This window comes from Dendroctonus ponderosae, unplaced genomic scaffold (genome assembly GCF_020466585.1).
Source record: "Dendroctonus ponderosae isolate FM_Combo_2020 unplaced genomic scaffold, Dpon_F_20191213v2 Dpon_F_20191213_1, whole genome shotgun sequence".
NCBI classification, from domain to species: domain Eukaryota; kingdom Metazoa; phylum Arthropoda; class Insecta; order Coleoptera; family Curculionidae; genus Dendroctonus; species Dendroctonus ponderosae.
The window spans coordinates 19,324,259-19,345,365 of record NW_026017110.1 but is presented as its reverse complement, the minus strand read 5'-3'; the positions used below and the strand labels follow the sequence as shown (position 1 = coordinate 19,345,365).

Below are 21,107 nucleotides of genomic sequence, written 5' to 3'. Positions count from 1 at the left end.
GAGAAAAAAAATAGGGGGTTCCATTTGAAATAAGCAACTTTTTGAGGTTTAAAAACATGCAAGTTTAGAGGCTAATTGCGCGGTTTAGAAGTATTCCCTTATAATTTAAAACATATCTACGCGTAGATCATGATGTTCTGTTAGAATCTCTAAAAACTGTTTTCCAAAATTCGCAGCGGGTAGTGTACAGCATCGATTTCTGTGGAACCCAGTAGCTGTCAAAACTTTCACATTTTTACGAATAACTCGGAAATCGTAAATTTTTCAGGTAAAACGTTTGACACAAACTTAACTTAAATTTTGACGACAAATCTGAAAATGAATGAAAAAAGGGGCGGTTCCATTTAAAAAACCAAAGTTGGTAACTACCACACGTTTATGATACACCCCGTATATTGGAAAGTAATTTTAAAATGTGGACCTTTTAAACATGAAAAACTTTCGTAGGACGTATTTTCTTGTAAAGTTCATATTTACTGAGATATCGCACCTTGACGCACTAATGAGCAACCCTGTATATTGATTTTTATTCCCGTTTTGAAAATTATAATATTACCAAAGAATTACATACCTACTCAATACAAATTTGACCAAAGGCAAATAACAGTGCAAATTAAAATAGGTGCATCTCCACGATAATCGGTATGAACGAATGATCACATTTAGGAATGTTTTCCGGGCTTTGAAGCCGTGGGCTTTGAAGCACGGGAGATCACTTCGCCCACTGCCTCATCGCCTTTGTTAATGTCTACCGCAGTTGTGGACGAAACGTCAGGAAGAAATTCCCATAGACCACGGCTTCTAAGCCCGAAAAACATTCCTAAATGTGATTTAATTGGCCGTGAAAGCCTTCATAGTCTGATTGAACGAATGATGATTGTAAAAAAGACATTTTGCATATAGGCAAACTTTTTTCGTGCTGAAATATTTTCCTAAAATATTTAAAAGGGCAGGCAAATAGGCTGCGCAGTAAATGTTGGGGATTTCCGACCATATAACCGCAGGTCCCATTGGTTGAGTGAACACGCGAATGTTTTTGGACATTTATTGGCGAAGTTATGATATTTGTTCATTGCACAAAGGGGCACTAATATCTAACTTCCGGACGCATGAATAGCATGTTTGCACACAACATTTGTCCAGAAGGTTGTCTAAATATTGACTATCTGAAGCTTTTTTTCCAATAAACGTCTAAACATTCTCATTAATTACTATGCTGAAAGGAATAATTATCACAACCATCGATACGTTATAAGTACATATATCCAATTTTCAATAGTGGCAATAAATCGAACTTCAAGTTTCACGCGCCCGAGTTATTGACTATATTGCTATACATTGAATTATATATTAACCATTTGTTTCGGCCAATATTACGAGCAACAATTATAAATCAAATAATTATAATGAATGGTATTTGCAATTTGCTGATTGGCATTGCAAATTAGAAGCTACGCGAAAAATGTTCCCTTGAGTTACCTACTTCACCTCAAACTGATTTCAACCTCTAATGCCACTTCGTTTAATGCTTTTTTCATGTTTTGGCTGATTTTCGAGGAAGTCGAGGAAAATGCTTTATTAATTGTTTAGCTCCACCAAACTTCTTGATGACTTCTATATGTTTATAAACAAATAAAGCAACGGTATAAAATATGACGTAAAATTTTGAATTAATGTCGCATTCCACGCCATTCGTTCGTAAAACCAATAAATATCAAATTCATTTCAAAAAACTTATTTTGATCGACTGTCGATTTTTAATTCTGGAAGTTGCACTTTGATAACAACTTTATTGCCTTTCCAAGGAAATTTCGTGTGAAAACATAGAAATAGAAACTAATTGCCATCTCTTGGTTAAATTGAAAATATAATAAATGTTATGATTTATTATATCGTTGCCAAGTGCCAAAAATAAAACCTTCTATTATTATTATTAGTGACCATAATGTTGTTGGTAAAATAAGCCTATTTAAGTTCTTGGGTTAATCGGACAATAGATAGTGACAGTGGAAGAAAATAAAAACACTGTTTATCTTGATGCAAAATTTCGGCTATATTTAAGCAATCTGCAGAGCTCTAAAAAGGAAAACAGAGTCTTAAATACAGAAAAAGTCAGCAATAAAAAGTATTAATTTAGGCATTAATAATAAATAAAAAAACAGAGAAATCAACATATGAGTAAAACCAACTATAAAATACAAAAGGCAAAAGTATAATTATGTGACAGTGATTTAAAGACAAGTTAACAAATATACAACAAAAAGTAATTGACGGTATTATGTGATCGACAATGGAAATAGATTTATTGAGACATTAATATATCAAATCAGAGGCACCAATATAAAGCAAAATCAAATATAAATGACAAAGGACAAAACGATGTTATCTAACAGTGAATAAAAAACATAGTTAACAAACAATCTTCTATATTCACCGTTAGACAACATCGTTTTGTCCTTTGTCCTTTATATTTGATTCTGCTTTATAGCAGTTTATCTGTTTCCATATGTTCCTGACTAAACAAATCAATTTACATTGTGGATTAATTGCCATTTGTGATATGTTTGTTAACTACGTTTTTTAAATTACTGTTAAATAAAATTCCTTTTTGCCTTTGTACCTTATGTTTGATTTTGACCTTATCCTGAATTATCTTTCGCCCTGTTTAATGACTAAACGAATACTGACCACCATGAGATGATTTTTTCTCTTTTTAAAACTGCAACAACTCTGTTTTCCTTCAAAGAGTCCTGGACATGGCTTTCATATCGCCGAAACGTTGGCCAAAGAAAATAAGTGTTTTTATGTTTTGCCACTTATTCACCGATAATCGCAACAATCTAAATGGGATGTTTTAAACAATAATAATCTATCTACTTCTAGTTCAATTTCATTGGTTTATTATTTATTTCCCCATCTACCATCAATTCATTAATGCGCTTAACACAGCCGAATTTATGTTCATGGCTTTATAGATTGAAGTATATATAGATATATATCTGGTAACAGCGTATGAGCAATGACTAATATGTGGCAAACGCAACATACTCGCCCTATTCATTTTTTTGCAGCAGATACAATGCACACCCTCGATATTCGAAATATGAGAGCAGGGTGAAGTTTCCACCAATGATGATCGGTGGGCACAAATTAGATCTTTTTGTTCGTCTCACTTCATGTAGTATAAAGAGTAAGCGATTTTCTAATAGTAAATTATAGCAATTTTGTATACATTAAAAATTATAAAATTCATGACAAAAAAATAACTTTGGAAAAGTCACCATGGTAAGTGTTGCAAAGTCAGTTCTAATTGCATTAGCATCACGATCACTTACAAGCTGCAACATTAAGTTTGAATGATATCTTGAGCACTCACAGTGTAAAGTTTCACAATACTTATTTGTCCTGTTTAGTAAACCGTCTAAAAACCATTTCAACTTAAACAACTCAACCATTATTATATTATTAAAAGTTTTAAATTCGAGCTTGACTGAATAGAATTTACAAGTGTATGTAGAGGTTTTTATTTTTTGACCAGTTGCACTCAGTTAATCTGTCTCCAACTCGTAGATTTTAAGATGTTGCTTGCTTCAAGAGATTGCATAAATGCTTTGTAGATGTTTAAACTAATTTATTTAATACTGGCATTATTATTTGCCGAATCAGTAAGTTACTTTATACAAACGTTATTTTACTGCTTTGTACCATCATTCAACAGAAAAATCGACATCGTTTAGATCTAGTTGGAGTGAAGAGCCACATTATGGAAGATTCTAAATGAAGGAACAAAACTAACTAACCCAACTAAGGTTTCATAATTGTATCGCTGTGTATATTTAGGGTTGAAGTCAAATTCGAAAGTAGAAAGTTGCTTAATAAGAAAAAAAAGCAAAACATGTTTAACAAATTATTACCAAACTTGTCTCAATTTATGAAACATTTCTATTTTTAATAAAAATTAAGTCTTCGTAAGTTATTCATAGAAAATTACAACCTCAAACATGCATTTAGGTCGATATTTGTTGATCAGCGTTACAGCGCGTTTCTGGTTAGATTTTCAATTATACTATTCAAAACATATAGTGTATAACAACGTTAAACATGTATAAGGTTTACCTTCTTGAAATCAAATCAAATCAAAATATGCTTTATGGCCACAGAAAAAAAAGCGAATAAAAACAAGATACTGCAAAATAGTACAAGGAAAGTGGAGTACTTCCTGGAGTCTTTAAGTAGGTTCAATCTTCTACATGAGAATTGCACCGAAGTGAAGTTGTACCAGGAATTGAAAGAGTTTATCAGATTATGTCAGTGTTGAGTTTGATAGAAACAAGCACTAGAACCAGCCATGGAAAAACATTGAAAGTATTTACGCAGATTTGTCTTCATGTGGACCACCCTATCTATTGACAATTTGCACCACAACAAGTACTCTACTTCTTTTTCCTCAGAACCGTTCTTGTAATTGTAGACATTTAAGTCATGAACACTCGACTCAATGCATACACCAAAAGGAAAATCACCAGTTTAGTAATGTATTTTCATTTTCTTGAACACAAGAAAATTTTTAATGATGAACCTCTGTTTCACCAGGTGATTTATTAAGCAAAATGAAATATAAGCTTATTGATTAGGATGCCTCGTAAATATTTCAGAGTTACAAGATACAGGGTGTTTAAACATAGAAATCGTTCCAGTTTTCAGTTTCATGTTTTTTGTCTGAGACTTTACACATACCTATAGAAATGTGTATGTACAGAACTGTACATAGTTGCAATGCAAATATTCCACTTAGATATGCATAATCATATTATTTTATGTTAAGAACATGTTGAAGTTAAAAAATTTACTTTATATATGTATTTGTACTTAAAATACGTGTGTATTTATTTCTTTCGACACAAAAATGGTTGTTACTAACTCGATTTTATCAAAAATACTCAGAACTACTTCGAGAAAATTATGAAGTAAAAACTGTAAAATTGAGCCTTGGTAAATTGAATTTATAGTTCAGAAACTAAATGTGGCTTCTTGTGAAAACCACTGGTGAAAAGCGCTTTGAATGACGCTTACTCGCTTCACATCATGTACACAAACAATCCGAGCTATCGTGCCGATGACCGAAAGTTTGGGGTTCGGTCTCAGGGAAGTTTTGTGACAAGCAAGCAAACGCCGCCGTCGGGACGCTCTGGATCATCGTCGAATATACCCCGGATTCGCTGCTCGAGTTTAAAACAGACGACTTGAAAATAAGAGTTCTTCAGTTTAAAGTGCGCATTTTATAGAGCAAGTTCAACATGGATAGGTGCCACGAAGGAACGGCGCCCGGTTTTGGTAAGTTTAATTCAACTCGAAATATTTGAAAAGCAGATCGAATTGTTGCGGAAACTGAACACTAGCGACACAATAAATGTTACTGGATTTATACTGAACCAAATTTATTTCACAAGATTAAATAATTTTGCAAATTGATCGATAATTTTTTGGAAAGTTTGGATCATTGCTTCACACTTCACATAGTGACGATGATAGAAATTTCAGATAGTTATTTCAACTAAACCGATTTAAGGAATATTCCGTATAAACCAGAGTTAGGTCAAGTAAACAAGGTATATGTACAGAGTATTTGAAATTACTGTGTACTATTTCTAGCTGCTTTTAAAATTAACGATCTTGTTTCAATTACTCTAATAGTCGTGTGTTTTTCAAATCCTAATCAATAAATCCCACTGCTTCATAAATACCATAATAAAAATATTTTTAATTCGGACATCCTGTATGTTTTTTCACAGAATAACACATCTTTAGTTACACTTTTGCTTCTGTTGAGGTTGAATCTGAACTCCAGTTCTGCCTAATGAGTTGAAAATTGTGTCAAGACATTCTAATGTTTCCTGCCCTTAATATACTGTGACCGATTCTTACTCTAATAGCTGAGGATTAGATGCATTATGGAAAATCTGCGTAATCACATGCTAAAACTGAAGGCTTTCCTCAATTATCATAAAAAAAGATTCTTCTAAAATGGGACCTTAACTAAAATTATTGAGTTTTGAAATTTTCTGAATCGAAAAGTAAGCCACATTTTCAAGTTTTCCAAAGATGCAATATTTATCATTTATTTTAATATCCTCACAAATTCAATCGATATCGAAATACAAAGTACAAGTTTTATAATAAAGGTGTTATTAACTTTGACCAACCCTATAGTTTCTACTGTTTCCGAGATCTCTAAAACTGTGAAAAGTTACAGTACAGTTAAAAGCCTGTCAGTTTTTATAATGCTTTAATTAAAATATTTTTGATTTTTTCACCAAACTATCTTTATGCGAAGCAATGGTTATTTTTGATTTAATATTTAATTTCCTCAATGTCCGTCTTTTTTGTTTGATTAGCAGTTATTAAAAAGACTAAACGACATAATATATAAATCTACTATACGTACAGAAAGTGACTATATAAATATTTCATATTTTATTAATTATATTTATTTACCTACGCCCAATTTTTGGTTGAATGCTTAAACTAGAAACGAAAAAGTTACCCAATTCTAAGGAAGTTAAATCAAAAGGTTTATTTTTTACAAGATATCACAATTAAACGGAATGTTCTGTGCTATTTATTTCAGCTTGTATTATAACTCTTAGGATTAATTGAAACGCATGGAAAGAACAATTGCCACTAAACGTGGATAAAATTAAAATAATTTCTTGCAAAACGATTATCCTACACACGAAAAAGCTTGAAGAACATTTTTTTATTCTAATCCTTTGGGAAAGTACCGCAATCGTCGTTCTTTTAACAATTCAAAGTAACAAATATTCGTTTGTAAAAGCTTCAGTTAAGAGCTTCAGACTTCGAGTTCAGTTAAGAGCTATTTTGGTGGAATTAAAATAAAATATAAAATAACTCGTTTACACAATAAAATTAGTAAATTTAACAGTTAATCATTCAAAAGTGTGAAAAGAGCTGTTTCAGTCGAATTAAAATTAAATATAAAATAACTCTCGTACATACTAAAAGCATTGAATTTAAGAATTAATCTTAAAATTTCTCCGTATATTGTTGAATAGTTCCACTGTTCTTTCGATCACTGAATACATGTCGAACGATGCTTTTTTTGGACTGATTATCTGAGACACCAGAAGGGAAAATTTGAAAATCAAAATAAAAAAAACCCAGGTTAAAGAAAACTGTCCCAAACGACCAAACAAATACAGGCAGAATGGTGCCTGGATCCAAAATACTGGAAAACTAGACGGGATAATTAGAAAATCCTTTGATGTTGCCAAGCCATGCATGTCATGTTCGAGACATCTCAGATTGATAATTTCCGGAAAGGCGGTTTAGTAGAAGGTGCATTTAATAGAAGGCCTGCAAGGTTTCCAGATTTTCCATTTTCGGATTTTCTGTAATTTAACGTAATACAAAGTAGGTACTGCAGTAGGACAACAAAACAGAAAACCTGTAGCATTCATCCATTTTCTTTCAAAATGAACTACTTTTGCATAAGCTAATTGCATAAAATTCGTTTTTTAACGTCATATTAAAGCGCTTATTATTGACCGACCGGAAGTTGATATTAAAAACGTTCTCGACCGTGCCATTTACAAATATAGACGACAGTTTTTTTGTGCATCTGGAAAGTTAGTTTAATTGGCTAAATTATATGTTATAAATACGCATTTTGTCAATTCGGCATATAAAGAATGCTTTTAAAATGAATTATTTTTATTTTTTGAGAATGTAACTTTTATAGCGTAGTAAAGCTCTTTTTACGTTTGTAAAGATGTGAAGTTTTTTGAAAATTAAGCAAAACACTTTTAATTAAATAACATTTAGTGCAAAAATCACATTTCAAAGCAGTTTGATACAGGTTAAACATAAATCAAACTTAAATAAATCATCCCGAATTGCTATTATGTTACACGTAATGTTCGAATTTCAAGTTAAAATATTTTGGGGTAAAATTTTTCAAAATTAATAAACCGCGTATTTTGGTTGGAAACATAAAACAACAAGACTATGCTTTCATCGTTTTTTCAAATTTTATTTTCGAATTTTTTAAGTATAGAGAATCGCAAAAAACCTTGAGCAAAACTAGACTTAAATACAACAGATCAATATTGAGGAGCCAATTTTCCAGTTAACACATAACATAAAGTCGTTAGTACGTCTTAAACTCTTTTAGTTGCTTCCAGGCAGCATGTTCAAGAAAGAAAAGGGGCATTACGAAGTTGCTGTAAATGTGCGGCTCTTAAAATAATCCAGACGTATGGCACTTAGTGTAATGACCTATAAAGGAGAATTATGAACAATCAAAATGGGCCCGATCTTGAACGCTTCTTAACTTAATTTATCAATGCGCCATTTCCACGAATGCCGTTTATTAAATTGGTCAAATACGGTTTAATTAAATAATCTAGTTAATTATAGATACATTTGGTGTGGTGTTGGACTTTGTTACGTAAACCGCAAATTTGAAATTCAATGGTAATTGATAATGATAGTGATCCAGTGAAAATAGATGATTTATTGCATGACCCGGCTAATTATTTTAAAAGAATCAGATTTTAATAATTTATAAAAGAACTCTAAATAAGCACTTCAAAAGTAACTGTTGTATTGTATATTTCATGTTTACAATTCGTCATTATGTTAGGTTGTAACAAACACAATGTCTAGTTTTTTTCCCGATACAAATTGATTTTTTTAATTATTAATATTTATTGTTTAATTTATTATCCAATTAATAACTGGAGTCAAAGTTAGTCGCAAAGTCCCCGCAAATGTATTCCGGTTTACGGTATTTATTTTAGTAAAGGTAGATGAAAAAAGGAAAATAAAAATTAGAAGATTTTTAGAAGAGAGAAGTACGTCGTAAATCACACAGTGAACAGTCGTTTTCATTTATTCATCATCATCGATTTGATCTATTTTAATTAATTTCTTTTCCGAAATATTTAGATGATTTTTACTTTATGAACATTAAATTAAATCATAGTTTGACTGTTTACTCAGCAATTAAAGTTTTGGGTTAAGTGGACGGACACATAAATAAATAAAAAATCAGTTGATTACATTTTGATTTTTTGATATTTTTTGTATATTGAAAATGTGATTGTTCTTTACAATTACTATTGTAAGTGTACACATAACCATGCTAGTTATTAAAAAAAATGTTTTCGCTAAGTTCAAGAAGAGTATGTAAGAAGTGCAGGCATGTGGAGAAACAACATTTTCCGGAGATTTATTATTTGGCTACACGCGAGAACTAAATCGATCTCTAGTTTAAGGGCTCTAGGCGTAGACATCACTAATCCAAACGAAGCGTAAACTCTAAAATCGAGGCGAACACTCGCTTTTATGTGCTTTTAAGCGCTGGTGTTGAACAAATGGGAAAATTCGTTTAGAGCGTGGTGTGGCTTTTTATTTCAACACCTCTAAAATATGAATTTATGTCGCATTGTTCTGAAGAACTTTAATTCCCTTTGTTTCACGATATTATGATTTGCTTTGTTCATATGTATATCTCACATTCATGGTTTCTCTAAATCCATAAGCAATAAGTATAATAAATGCAGGTGGAATTATTCATATATGAACTATTTAAGCAAACTGTTATTACCTCTAAATCATCTTCAACTATTTAAATATTCTTTAAGGCACCTTCTGTCTTATTTTTGATTACTCAAATCGTGCTTTTAATGGACTAGTTTTTTAATAGCTCTATTTATAGATACATATAGGTTGACTTTCTACTCGCCATTATTAATTAATTATCTGACCAGACCAAAGCACTAAATCTATGAATAATCGATATAATTTTGCATATCCGGATCGTGAAAGTTTTTGATTTTGAGGCATAAATAAACAATTAAGTATACATTATTTTCAAAGATGTTCAAATCAAAGGACCTTTATTATCTTTCACCATATTTTGTCCAAAACATTTTAGCTGCATTATATCGCAACACAAAAATGATTTATACAGACTAATAATTGTTTAATCATATGACGATTAATGTATTATTAGGTATTTCCCGAATGAGCCAGACTCAATTAGCTGACAAGCAGTCTGAATCAGTGGAATCATATGGAAGATAACATTTTATAAGGAATGATAAGACAAGTACAAATATTCTGTATCATTGAACTCAATCAGTTATTGTTATAGTATTTTTTAACAATGTCGTTTAACTGGATTAGTACCATTTACAAAGTAAGTACTTAGTTGTGAAATTTAATTTCCGCTTTCTACCTTACACCTTCGCTTTTTGTAAGTACATATATCCGATTTATAGACAAGATGTAAGCTTTGCAAAATATTAAACTTGGCACTGAGTTCAGGAATGAGAAAAAATAGTGACAAAAACGTTCAACATATTTTAATTGTTTATTAATATAAATGAGGAACTGTTTGAGCTGAAAATCGTTTAATGGTAACGCCAGATATTGAAACATTCAACCATTTATATGAAAAAAATCTTAAATGGTAAGTTTTTACTTAAATACAAAACGACTGAAAACAACAAATAAATGATCAAATATAATGCGTTTATTAACTTTGGCAGTTTTTGGCTTGTTGAAATAAAAAAAAAGTTTGAAAATGTCTTGTTCGTTGAGCCGTACTTAACTTACGTTAAGCCCATTAATAAATGCTTCAAAAAAATTATTGGTCCCATGATTTACACTCTTGAGACAAGAACTTGTGATATTAAAAGTTAATTTTTCGAAACCTTAAGAATTTAATTTTTATGCATAAATGTATTTTGTGCTCCTGCATGCACATTCATCAATATATTTGCGTTTTTTTGCTGTCCGTGAAAAAGTAAATTCTTAATTCCTACTGATTGTCAGATGATTTGTTACGAGGCGCAGCCGAAGAACTTTTGAGTTTGACTAATAGCTTTTGCCTTAAAGTGTCAGTTTAAGAATACAGCAGTTTAGTCGCTTTTGCACGGTTTGGGTTGATAAATGTGTGGAAGCTTCGCGCTGTAAAACTAATTTGCTTTCTTCAAACGCCTGCAGTTTTAAAAGATAAGGAAAAAGCCATTGCATGCAAACAAAGGAGATTTTTCATGTGCTTTATTTGATGGTTTGATCATTGCAAAGGAGTTTGCTTACAAAATCAAACGTGCAATCTGAAAGAAAGAAGATTAATGTATGTTCTAACATCTAATGACTCCGTTTTAGAGAATCCACCAAGCCCATCACCAATTATCTAATGGAAATAAAACAGTTTGGAAACAATTTCCACGTTCCATTGCTACAGTTATCTACACAAGACACTAAATAATGTGTAGGGTTACTAAAGCAATATAAAATGCAACCCTTCCGTTTATTATGCATTCAGATCGCGTGCCAGGCTCTAAAGCTAGTGATTTTCATAGCATATTTCATATATTTGTGGCAGATGTGAGCCATAAAGGTATATGACTGTGAAGAAAAGAACATCTGGTGATAATGTAATGAGTGAACACATCATGCTTATAACAATGTCGCTGCTGTTTGCTTTATATGTAAATTTAATTATTAACTTATTTTTTATTTTGATGCTAACACAATTATAACTTGAGTGCATTTTACAATATTATCAGGCTGTCTATTTGCACAGAATATAATTTTTCATCTTGTTATATAATAGTAAACTCCCAGTTATAACCTGTTTTCTTGGTTGAATTATTGGATTTATAAGCTCTCTTGTTTCATTTTATTAAATTGTTAAAGAAGTGCATTGGTTTATAAGAGAATTGCTAAATAATGACATAACTTTTATCGCGATTTTTGATAAATGGAGGATGGCAGAAAATAGGAGCAATTCAGTGAAATTTTTCTTTTCAAATTCAGAATTAGTTGGAAGATTTTTTTGAGTACTGCAAGTTAAAAAACAGTTTTTTCCTTTCTTCTTTGGCCACACGAGACTCCAATAAATGAAGGAATTTATGCTCAAATAGTAAAATGTTATCGAGTTGATCGAAAGGTAAAGTTCTCTTTGGATCTGAAGTAAACTCATTCATATTTGAGCCTAACGACACATGCCCAAAAGCATTAAAGAATGTTGATCAGAAATTAAATTCTGGGGAACATTAAATTAAATAGGACGATGAATATATCAGATTGGAGGAATAAAATGTGAAGCAAATGGCTTGCATGGTGAAGACAGTGCAGTTGATAAAACATCATAACATGGAACGGAATAGATTGAAAAAATTATATACCAACATATTTTAAAATACAAAAAAAATGCTTTAAAAAATATTTAACCGACCAACAGTTTTTGAAGGATTGTTTGTAATTATGTTAATTTAGCGCTTTTGGGCTTGTTTGTCCAATCACAACCTTTTGAAGTTCAAAAGTTGCTCTCACAATAGGCAAAGGTTGACTTGAAGTTCCAAAACTTTAATTATAAAACAACTTTCGAGGATTTTGTATTTTTTTTCAAATTTGGTGCATTTGGAGCTTAAGGGATCCAAGTTAATACATCGTGTTTTTCATTTTTTCAATCTATGCAAATTCGAAATTTGATCTGAAACTAAGCAAAGTTTGACTTGGAGATTCCAAAAGTTTATTTAAAACTTTTCCAAGCATTCTTAAAGGGCATTATCATGTTTCGTTTCATTGCTGCTCTTAATTATCTCACTTTAATGTTCAGTTAATTGTTTTGTGTTCTTTGTATTAAACATTTTTACTTTTCCTTTCAATTTAAAATATATTTGTTCGTATATGTGTATATTTTGTATCAGTTTATATCAGAATTCCGTAATTTGTTTCAGGTGCGAATAATGGAACAGAAGCTGGCATGGTCCGCTAAAAGTGACGCCAGCAGCGCGCAAATAAATCGACTGGAAGGAGAAGTCGAAGAACAGCGTCAACTGCGTCTGAACGACGCCAGACAGGTACACAATAGTAAATTTTCTCCAAAAAATGTATTCGTTTTTTTCTTGTGTTTGCTAACGCTTTTCCATGCTTTTCCGCAATGCTTTGCCAACTTTTCATGAAGTTTACTTGGTGACAAAAAGTTTGTACCAATCTGGCAAAGTCGTCGAACTACAACCAATAAATGAAAACCAAAAAAAGTAGAGCATTTATTTTAAAATATTTTATATCATAGAATAAAAGAGGCATAAAGTAAAGACAAACTGATTTATTTTCAAGAAAAAAATTAATTTAAGTTCAAAATATTTATGATTAAAGTCAGAAAGAACTAGGGACAGTAGAGAAGTTTTATTAACAACATTTTGGAAAAGAGCAAAAAGCAAAAATATACGGAGTGTCCAGAAATTAGTGTGCATGACTTTACTTGCTTGTCAAAGCTGTAGCTGCTGATTAGGAAGAAGAAAAATGTCGTAAGTTTATGTTTAAGCGCCTCTTTTTATTCTGATTCTAATAGTTCGTTCGGATTCAATTAACAGCAACCTGATGATTTCAGCGGTTCTTCTTTTGATATTCAGCAAAAAAATTATACCTTTTTCGGGCTCATGCTTAGGTATATGTGAATAAAATTCTATTAAAGCGCCTAGAATTTGCAAGTAAAGTATTGCATATTATTTTCCAGTCACAAAATAGAAAATCGAATTTTTACGCGGAAATTAGAAGTCATTGGAATTGTGATCAACGCCATGACTGTAAAAAGATAAAATATTTTACTTCGTTTGAAATTCTCGCATTTTCAGCTAAATAAATGCAAATTCATACATGCAATTCAAAAGATTATTTAAATAAAAAGAAAAAATAAAAGTATTGATTGTAATTTGAAAATAAAACATAAATTGGACGTCGAACAATTTCAAACCGAATAGGAGAAAGAAACTGACTTTCAAAACACATTTTAGGATAAGTTCAAAAATATCAAAGAATAACTAAGTCGAATTTCTCGATTATCCGTAGGATTGTCAAAGTTAACTTGAGGAAAGCAGATATAACGAATTGTGATAAAAATGAGCAAATTGTATTGAAAAAAAAAATTCTTACCGAATCCTACTGCTATTTTATAAATAGTTTTTCGTTGCGAATCGTAAATTTCTGTGAAAAAACTACATTGAGCATACAGCTTGCTTGTCCATGGTTAAAATTGTGATTCTTCTAAAATTAATGAAGTACACTCAATAATGTTGTGTGAGAATTAAGGCCTTTTCCAGACCCAAGCAAACTAAATAATTGGAAAGAACATTTTTCAGTTTCACGAATGTTTCTGAGGTCTGAACACATTTAAGGAGTACTTAATGTTCATATTTACTTGCGCAACGAAACATTTCCGGTATCAGGTTAATCTTTATGAGTCACGTTATGAAAATTGAAATAGAAACAAAAATACACAAAACGTAGTGATTTAAATTATTAAATCCTGCTTAAATTGGCATCTATGTACTTCTGCTTTACACAAAGTGTTATACAAAGTTATCTCTATCAATGCGCAATTTCAAACGACCTCTTCCATGTTAAAAGCAAAAATATTTCCGATCAACACAGCTTTTCGATTAATAGCTCTCTAACCCTCCATAATGATAATGAAATACTCAAGTTATGAACACCAGAATATTCACGTGAAGCCTGATAACTAAACTTGCAGCTGGTAAAGAGTTTGATCTTGATTAGTCAATCAATTTAAGGTGGAGGCCAAAGCTGCTCGCATAAAGGAATGGGTAACGAATAAACTTCGGGAACTGGAACAGCAAAATCAGCATTTACGTGAACAAAATATAAAATGCAATCAACAGCTTGAACTCCTGCGAAACCACTTAGCTTTAGCCGATAGACGACGATCAGAGAGTGGCTCACCTGAACCCAGACAGGTAAAGGTAAAATATCTTTTGGTTCCTAAATGCAATACAATGCACTGCACTGCAACGTACGGTAATAGATAAAAGTGTGATTTTTCCAGCTGCCATTATCAGCATCTCCAAACTATAGTAATTCCAAACACCGCCGGCACCAGTCCGTATGCCTATCAACTAACACAAACTTTGAACCTGTAGTTCCCAGTACCCTTGTAACGAGCGTTAATTTTGGTACCACCAATACCAGGTAAAGTATTATACTGTTGAGTGTTTTTATTTATATTGATACGATTTGGTTATCCTAGCATGGACCCTCTAACTGATGAGCTGCGAGCCGCAGTGGACAATCTGAGCATTGGCAGAATTCCAAGTAGTAGTGCTAGTGATCCTGATTTAGCACATGATTATGCAGAAATTTACACTCCAAGTAGAGAGAAAGTAACATGGCCTCGAGCACCGACACCACCTCTACACAGATTTCCTAGTTGGGAAGATCGGATATATCAAGTAAGTGGAAGATACACCCGAGAGCTTTAATTTATCATATAAGGCGGATTTTGTTTTCAAACCTGTATTAAAAATGTAAAACACTTCCATAAAATGAACCCAAATGTCATAAGTAAGAAGGTAATCAGTGATTTGGATTTTTAAATTTTCATTTCTTATTGAGAAGTATTCTAACAGCATGTTCTTTAAATAAATATTTTATTGTAATATAAAAGTTTCCAAAGTAAATTTAACGATATTATGGGATCCTTTTAGTAGCAAATATATTTGCTAATATATTTTAGAAGCAGGTACAGTGATAAGAACGGCTACCACACATTTTTTTGCGGGGGACGTATTTGGAGTCTCTTCCTTACGGGAAATTCTGCGTTAAATAAAACCATCTTCAAAACCCACATGATCTACATGCTTCCTAGTTTTAACATTTATTCTTCTCATCAGACATATTTCCAACAATTGTTCACTTTTCTGACCATTTTTTATGTTAGTGCGCTGTTTTATGCTTATTTTCACGTCGATCTAGCCTCTATTAGAAAAAATAATATTTTATGGTCGTTATTTAATGATTTTGAATGAAAATTGGAAGATCACCATTATGAGGGATTTGCAATTGATTTTACCATCCTTCGATTGCGAGAAGCAAAGCAGCTTCTTAAAACAGTATTATTAGAAAAATAATATTATAACCCAAACTTAATTTTACCTTGATTGATGAAAGTCGCACAATTTGACCGGCTGCCTAATTTTGTGATTTTGGATATTCATACTTAGTAGCTCTTTCATTCATACTTAATTTCCACACCCCAAAAAGATATTTATCTTTTGATATTTGTTGCCCAAAATCGAGCTAAATTAAAAATATCTTTCACTTTATAAATGATAAATCTGTTGCTTCAGGTTGCAGCTGACGGCTTGACGCTAACAGGAACCACACCCAGTGATATTGGGCCCGAACAAGCAGGATATCAGGATATTCCTGTTCCTGTATACGCGACTGTTAAAGGAAGGGCAAGCCAAATTCGATCCATGCCATTTACGGGCGATTCAACAGACGATTCAAGTGATGGAGAAGGCAACAATACTCAGGTAAAATTGGAAATTTTATAAAACATATCCTTGTAGGTGATCGTACAATTCAATTGAAACCTAAAAGCTCATATTGAAGAAACTGATTAGTTGCGCGATGCATGTTTATCAATAGTCTCATTCTTTCACACGATAACTAAACTTTATTCATTAATGAAAAGCAATATGCCCCAAGTGAAAAAACTGGAAGTAATTCAACAATCATCCAGAATAACTTCGCTGGGTGCAAATTTTTCGAGCCGTTTTTCGAATAGGCAGTTAGAAGAGAATACGAATGCCTACAAATTCGATGGAAATGCGAAGTAATGCAGAATGGAAGCAAAGAAGGGGCTAGAATTGAAAGGGCAACGGGAAGTAAAAGCCTTAAATGTGAAAGATCAATGAAGAAAATGTAGAAAAAGAAAAATAACGAAAGGAAGATTTTAATGGGATATGAATTAACTAATACAAACCGAAGAAGAACATTATCATCTAGATTGCTGACTAAGATAGTAGATTATTAAGTGAATATTTGAACTAAATCGTATTGTAAACTCATTTTTCTTCTAAGAGTTATTAACATCCAGTTTATTCGGCAACTATAAAAATATAGATAAATGCCTTAAATATTAGAAACTTTTATTAAATTTGTTGCAGCATAAATACCATTGGGCTGTAATCAGATATGTCGGTTTCAGCTAATTCTTAGATAAATTTCGTGTTTGGCAGAAACTATTTTCAGAGCGATTTGCAAGCAACGATTTGATTATCATCAAAACCCATTATTGAACAAAAACATTTAAATGCGTTAATGTGCATCTAAGCACGCAAAATATCATGCAAGTACGCGGAAGTGATTTTAACTACAACTTTTATATTTGACATATTTTGGAATGGTGTGATTAAATAAATAATACGCTAATAGAAATGTAATTTTATATTGTTTCCAAAACTGCTACTTTTCAAATAAATACTTCTTTTTAACAATTACTAGGCAGTTGATGGAACAAACACTCATAGCCGAAGTTCTGGAGAAACTACCGGATCAAGCCCTGGAAAACGGACGGCCTCCAGTAGCAGCGGATCCCCCAGCAAAAGTAAAACACGAGGTAATTAGAATACATTTTTGCTGCAAAAAAACGCTAGTTTATATTTACCCAACTTAAATAATGAATTACTTAAACCTTTTTTGATCTGTTTGTCGGAATGCGCGCTTAGTTTTGTTAACGCTAATAAGAGTAACTTAAAGCCATTTCAGATATATCATTCGAATCTGGATTATCCGATGACTATGCTGTACCTCCAGATGCTCTCAGTTGTGATACGGCCAGCTTGGAATCTTCGATGATGCTTAGGGCTTCCTATTTAGATAGTCCAAAGAGAATTGAGAGTTTGGAGAAATGCGGTTCGTTAGCGAAATTAGGTGAGTAATACCGATTTTTTTATTTAGTGGATCTGAATTAAATTGAATTGCAAAGGACTGAACTTCATCAGATCAAAGTCAAATGAATCAGATCTGTTTTTATTTAAGTTTATTACTTAAATTGGTTTTTCCCACTTATTTGCCTTAGTTTTTATTATTTTATGTGGTAAACTCCATATTTCAGGTGGGAAATTGAAAACATGGAGAAAAAAGTGGTTTGTCCTTAAAAACGGTGTCCTAACATATTACAAAAGCCAAAGTGATATCAACCGAAAACCCCAGGGACAAATAATGCTAGATGAAATTTGCAAAATTACGAGAGCAGAAGGCTCAAACACGTTTGAAATCGACACTGGAAAGAAGACTTATTATTTAACGGCGGATACAATTACAGCCATGGAAGACTGGGTAAGAGTTCCCTGATTAAAACTTTTCTTGAGGCGTGATTGATAGTTGCATGTAGGCTTAGTGTCGTGTTGCAGTCAGGTAGTTTTTCAAGAACCCATTCTAAAGTCTACATATTTTCCTCTTTCGTCTATTACATGAATTTATGTATTGAATGTATGTGTAGTTTTAATTGAATAATATACTTACGACCAAACAAATAAAAACTGAGATTTTTCAGATACTCCCAATTGCTTTTCAAATACTGGCGAAGTAATTAAATGCAAATTATATTTTTAGGTGAGAATATTACAAAACGTGCAGAGAAGAAACGCAACGAAAATATTATTAAGCAAAGAAGAAAATAAGCCTTCAGTTCAAGGATGGTTAACAAAAGTGAAAAATGGTCACGCTAAAAGATGTTGGTGTGTTCTAATAGGAAAAATGTTTTTGTACTTTAAAGCGCCTTCCGATACTGTAAGTATAAAGTGAATTTATCTTAATACATTTTGAAAGTGGTATCAATGTATGTGGTATAGATAAAATTCGCTTTTAAGCACATTCTTTGATTAGCATTCCATTCTTTTCAACACGTGTTTCAGTTTCCATTTGCTCAGGTTTTTTTCTCACAACTTTGTAACTCTCAGTCTCAAAATTAACTAAAATTCCTCCTTGCACAGTCTCAATGCAGTTCTGATACATTTATTTTTCATTCGATTAGCAAATTGGTGTTCATTAATAAAGTAATTGCGTTTCCAGACTCCTCATGGGCAAATAAATATGCGCGACGCCCGAGTCGAAGAAGTGGAACATTTATCCGACTCAGACTCAGAGGAAAGGGACTCTGAACAGCCAGACTTAACAGTTGGGATTTTTCCAAACAACACTGGACCCACATATATTCTGTGCCCTGGAAAGCAGGTAATTCTAATTGGTATCTGATTCATATAGATGATAAACGTAAACTTTTGATAGGAAAAGGATGCTTGGTTATATCATCTGACCGTTGCTAGTGGAGGTGGCCCCAGCACAGGAACTCAGTACGAACAACTAATTCACAAATTAATGGAAGTTGATGGAGAACCGAATTGCGTTCTTTGGAGACATCCTGTTTTACTCCATGTGCCTTGCACTAAAGATGGTGCAGTCCCGTCCTATTTTCCTTTGACTAGTCTTCCTACTGAGGCTTTGCAGGTAATGGACTATTCATTTCGCAACAGTTGAATAATTCTATAGTAAAAACTTCTTATAGAAAATGAAGATAATTATGTAAGCTGTCTTTTCTTGTTTCAGACAGAAGCAATTAAATTGTTTAAAAGCCTTCAACTGTTTTTATCGGCGGCAGTGGACCAAGCAGGCATTGATTACCACGTAGTTTTAGCTCAAAACGCCTTACAACAATGCCTGGATTTGCCAGAATTGCAATCGGAATTGATATGTGCCCTCATCAAGCAAACCAGCAAAAGTGTGCCTTTGCCCAAATTAGGAGTGCAGGTATCCACACAAAAATTACATAGAAAAGGCGTAAGTTTGCTTCTTGTCCTGTGTTTTTTTCGTTTGAATTGTTTCGGTTTTCGGTGTGTTTTTTGTAGAGCTGCAATTTTATTTAATGATATCATTATTTCTGAAAATACATAATGTGCTGCTTAAACCTGTTTTTGCGTGGTTTATTTTCGATACAATAAATAACACTTTTGAAGTTGGGACCAGATTACATTTCTCCTTCATTGGAAGTTTTCAACAGTAATGTTCTAACTTAGGTCGAATTAAGTCGTTTTTTCTACTTTTTACGGTGGAAATTTGAGATTTGAGGGTTTGTTCATTGAGGTGTGCAGTAAAGTTGTGAGTTTGCTTTGCTACTTGGTACTTTTGCTTGCATTTCTAGTTACAACGAATTTATTGGCGCGCCAATGTTATTTTGACTGACTGTATGTTGTTCTTGTTTACTTACTTACTTAGTTGTAATTTTGCATGTTTACCCTATACTTACTTCATAAAGAATGTTGGTGTTTCCATATATTTTACCTTTGAGTTTATTTCCTTTCGTATTTATTTATCTTTGTCATGAATGAATGTTCTACATTTCGAAGCTAATTCTTGAGACATATACAACTACACATCAATACCGAATACATAATATACATACTCTATTTATCGTAAGTGGCAATCTATATGGTGAAAGTTTTGTGGTTTGAGTTGTTAATTTAATTATACAGCCAAAGCTTTCCAGACATTCTATTGAATTGCAATGTGCTTTTTAATGAAACTAAAAAATGTATGTATTTTTTATTTATCTTTTTTATGACAGTGTCTGTTTCCTCATATGTATATTAAAATCTACAGAGGATGCATGTAGAAACTTTACAGCAAATATTAATGGATTGTTATTTGTCGCCCTAACAAATTCCCGATACCAAAGCGGTGCCTGATCTAAAAATCGATAAGTGATAGTTTGAAAAGAACTGAGTTCTAACATAAAGAGTTATTTACTAAAAAACAAAAATTTAGAAACTACTACTACGGAAAAAGTAAAAACCGCTCATCACTATTTACCTTCTTAGTTGTATGTATAGTTTTGTTATATTTTTTTATTTGTATGTTTAGGTTTGCTAATTTTCATTTCTTGAACAGAGGTTTATAATCCAAAAATTGCCAAACTGTTGTTTTCTTAAATTTCAAAAGCCTAAAGGAAGCTGGAAAGCATTGTTTTCTTATATCCGCACCAACTTTGCCACATGTTACAATCCACAAAGAAATTTTGCATTATCATCATCATCATCATCAAGCGACCAGTTGCGTCCACTGCTGGACATAGGTCTCCCGTAGCTTTTTCCATCCTGGCCGATCCTGTGATGCCTCTATCCAGTTGGTCTTTATACTTTTGATGTCGTCGGTCCATCTGGTTGGTGGACGGCCTCTACTCCTGTATGCGTCATGGCGCGGTCTCC

General features: G+C 32.5%; 1 protein-coding gene across 12 annotated transcripts in view; it reads left to right on the top strand.

The window, feature by feature from the left end:
- Positions 1-21,107, top strand: part of LOC109546936 (uncharacterized protein CG43867) — a 178,826-nt gene that overhangs the window by 148,975 nt on the left and 8,744 nt on the right. For 6 of the 12 annotated variants that reach the window (XM_048670488.1, XM_048670483.1, XM_048670490.1 and 3 more), the window contains 12 exons: positions 12,777-12,899; positions 14,613-14,801; positions 14,885-15,027; positions 15,086-15,287; positions 16,185-16,373; positions 17,347-17,461; positions 17,602-17,775; positions 17,960-18,183; positions 18,460-18,636; positions 18,919-19,080; positions 19,135-19,353; positions 19,453-19,653. In XM_048670488.1, coding sequence (XP_048526445.1) covers positions 12,777-12,899; positions 14,613-14,801; positions 14,885-15,027; positions 15,086-15,287; positions 16,185-16,373; positions 17,347-17,461; positions 17,602-17,775; positions 17,960-18,183; positions 18,460-18,636; positions 18,919-19,080; positions 19,135-19,353; positions 19,453-19,653 — 2,118 coding nt within the window. Of the gene's footprint in view, positions 1-5,101; positions 5,335-10,126; positions 10,223-12,776; positions 12,900-14,612; positions 14,802-14,884; positions 15,028-15,085; positions 15,288-16,184; positions 16,374-17,346; positions 17,462-17,601; positions 17,776-17,959; positions 18,184-18,459; positions 18,637-18,918; positions 19,081-19,134; positions 19,354-19,452; positions 19,684-21,107 lie in introns of those variants that run through there. The other 6 variants (XM_048670492.1, XM_048670491.1, XM_048670484.1 and 3 more) reach the window with 6 other exon arrangements.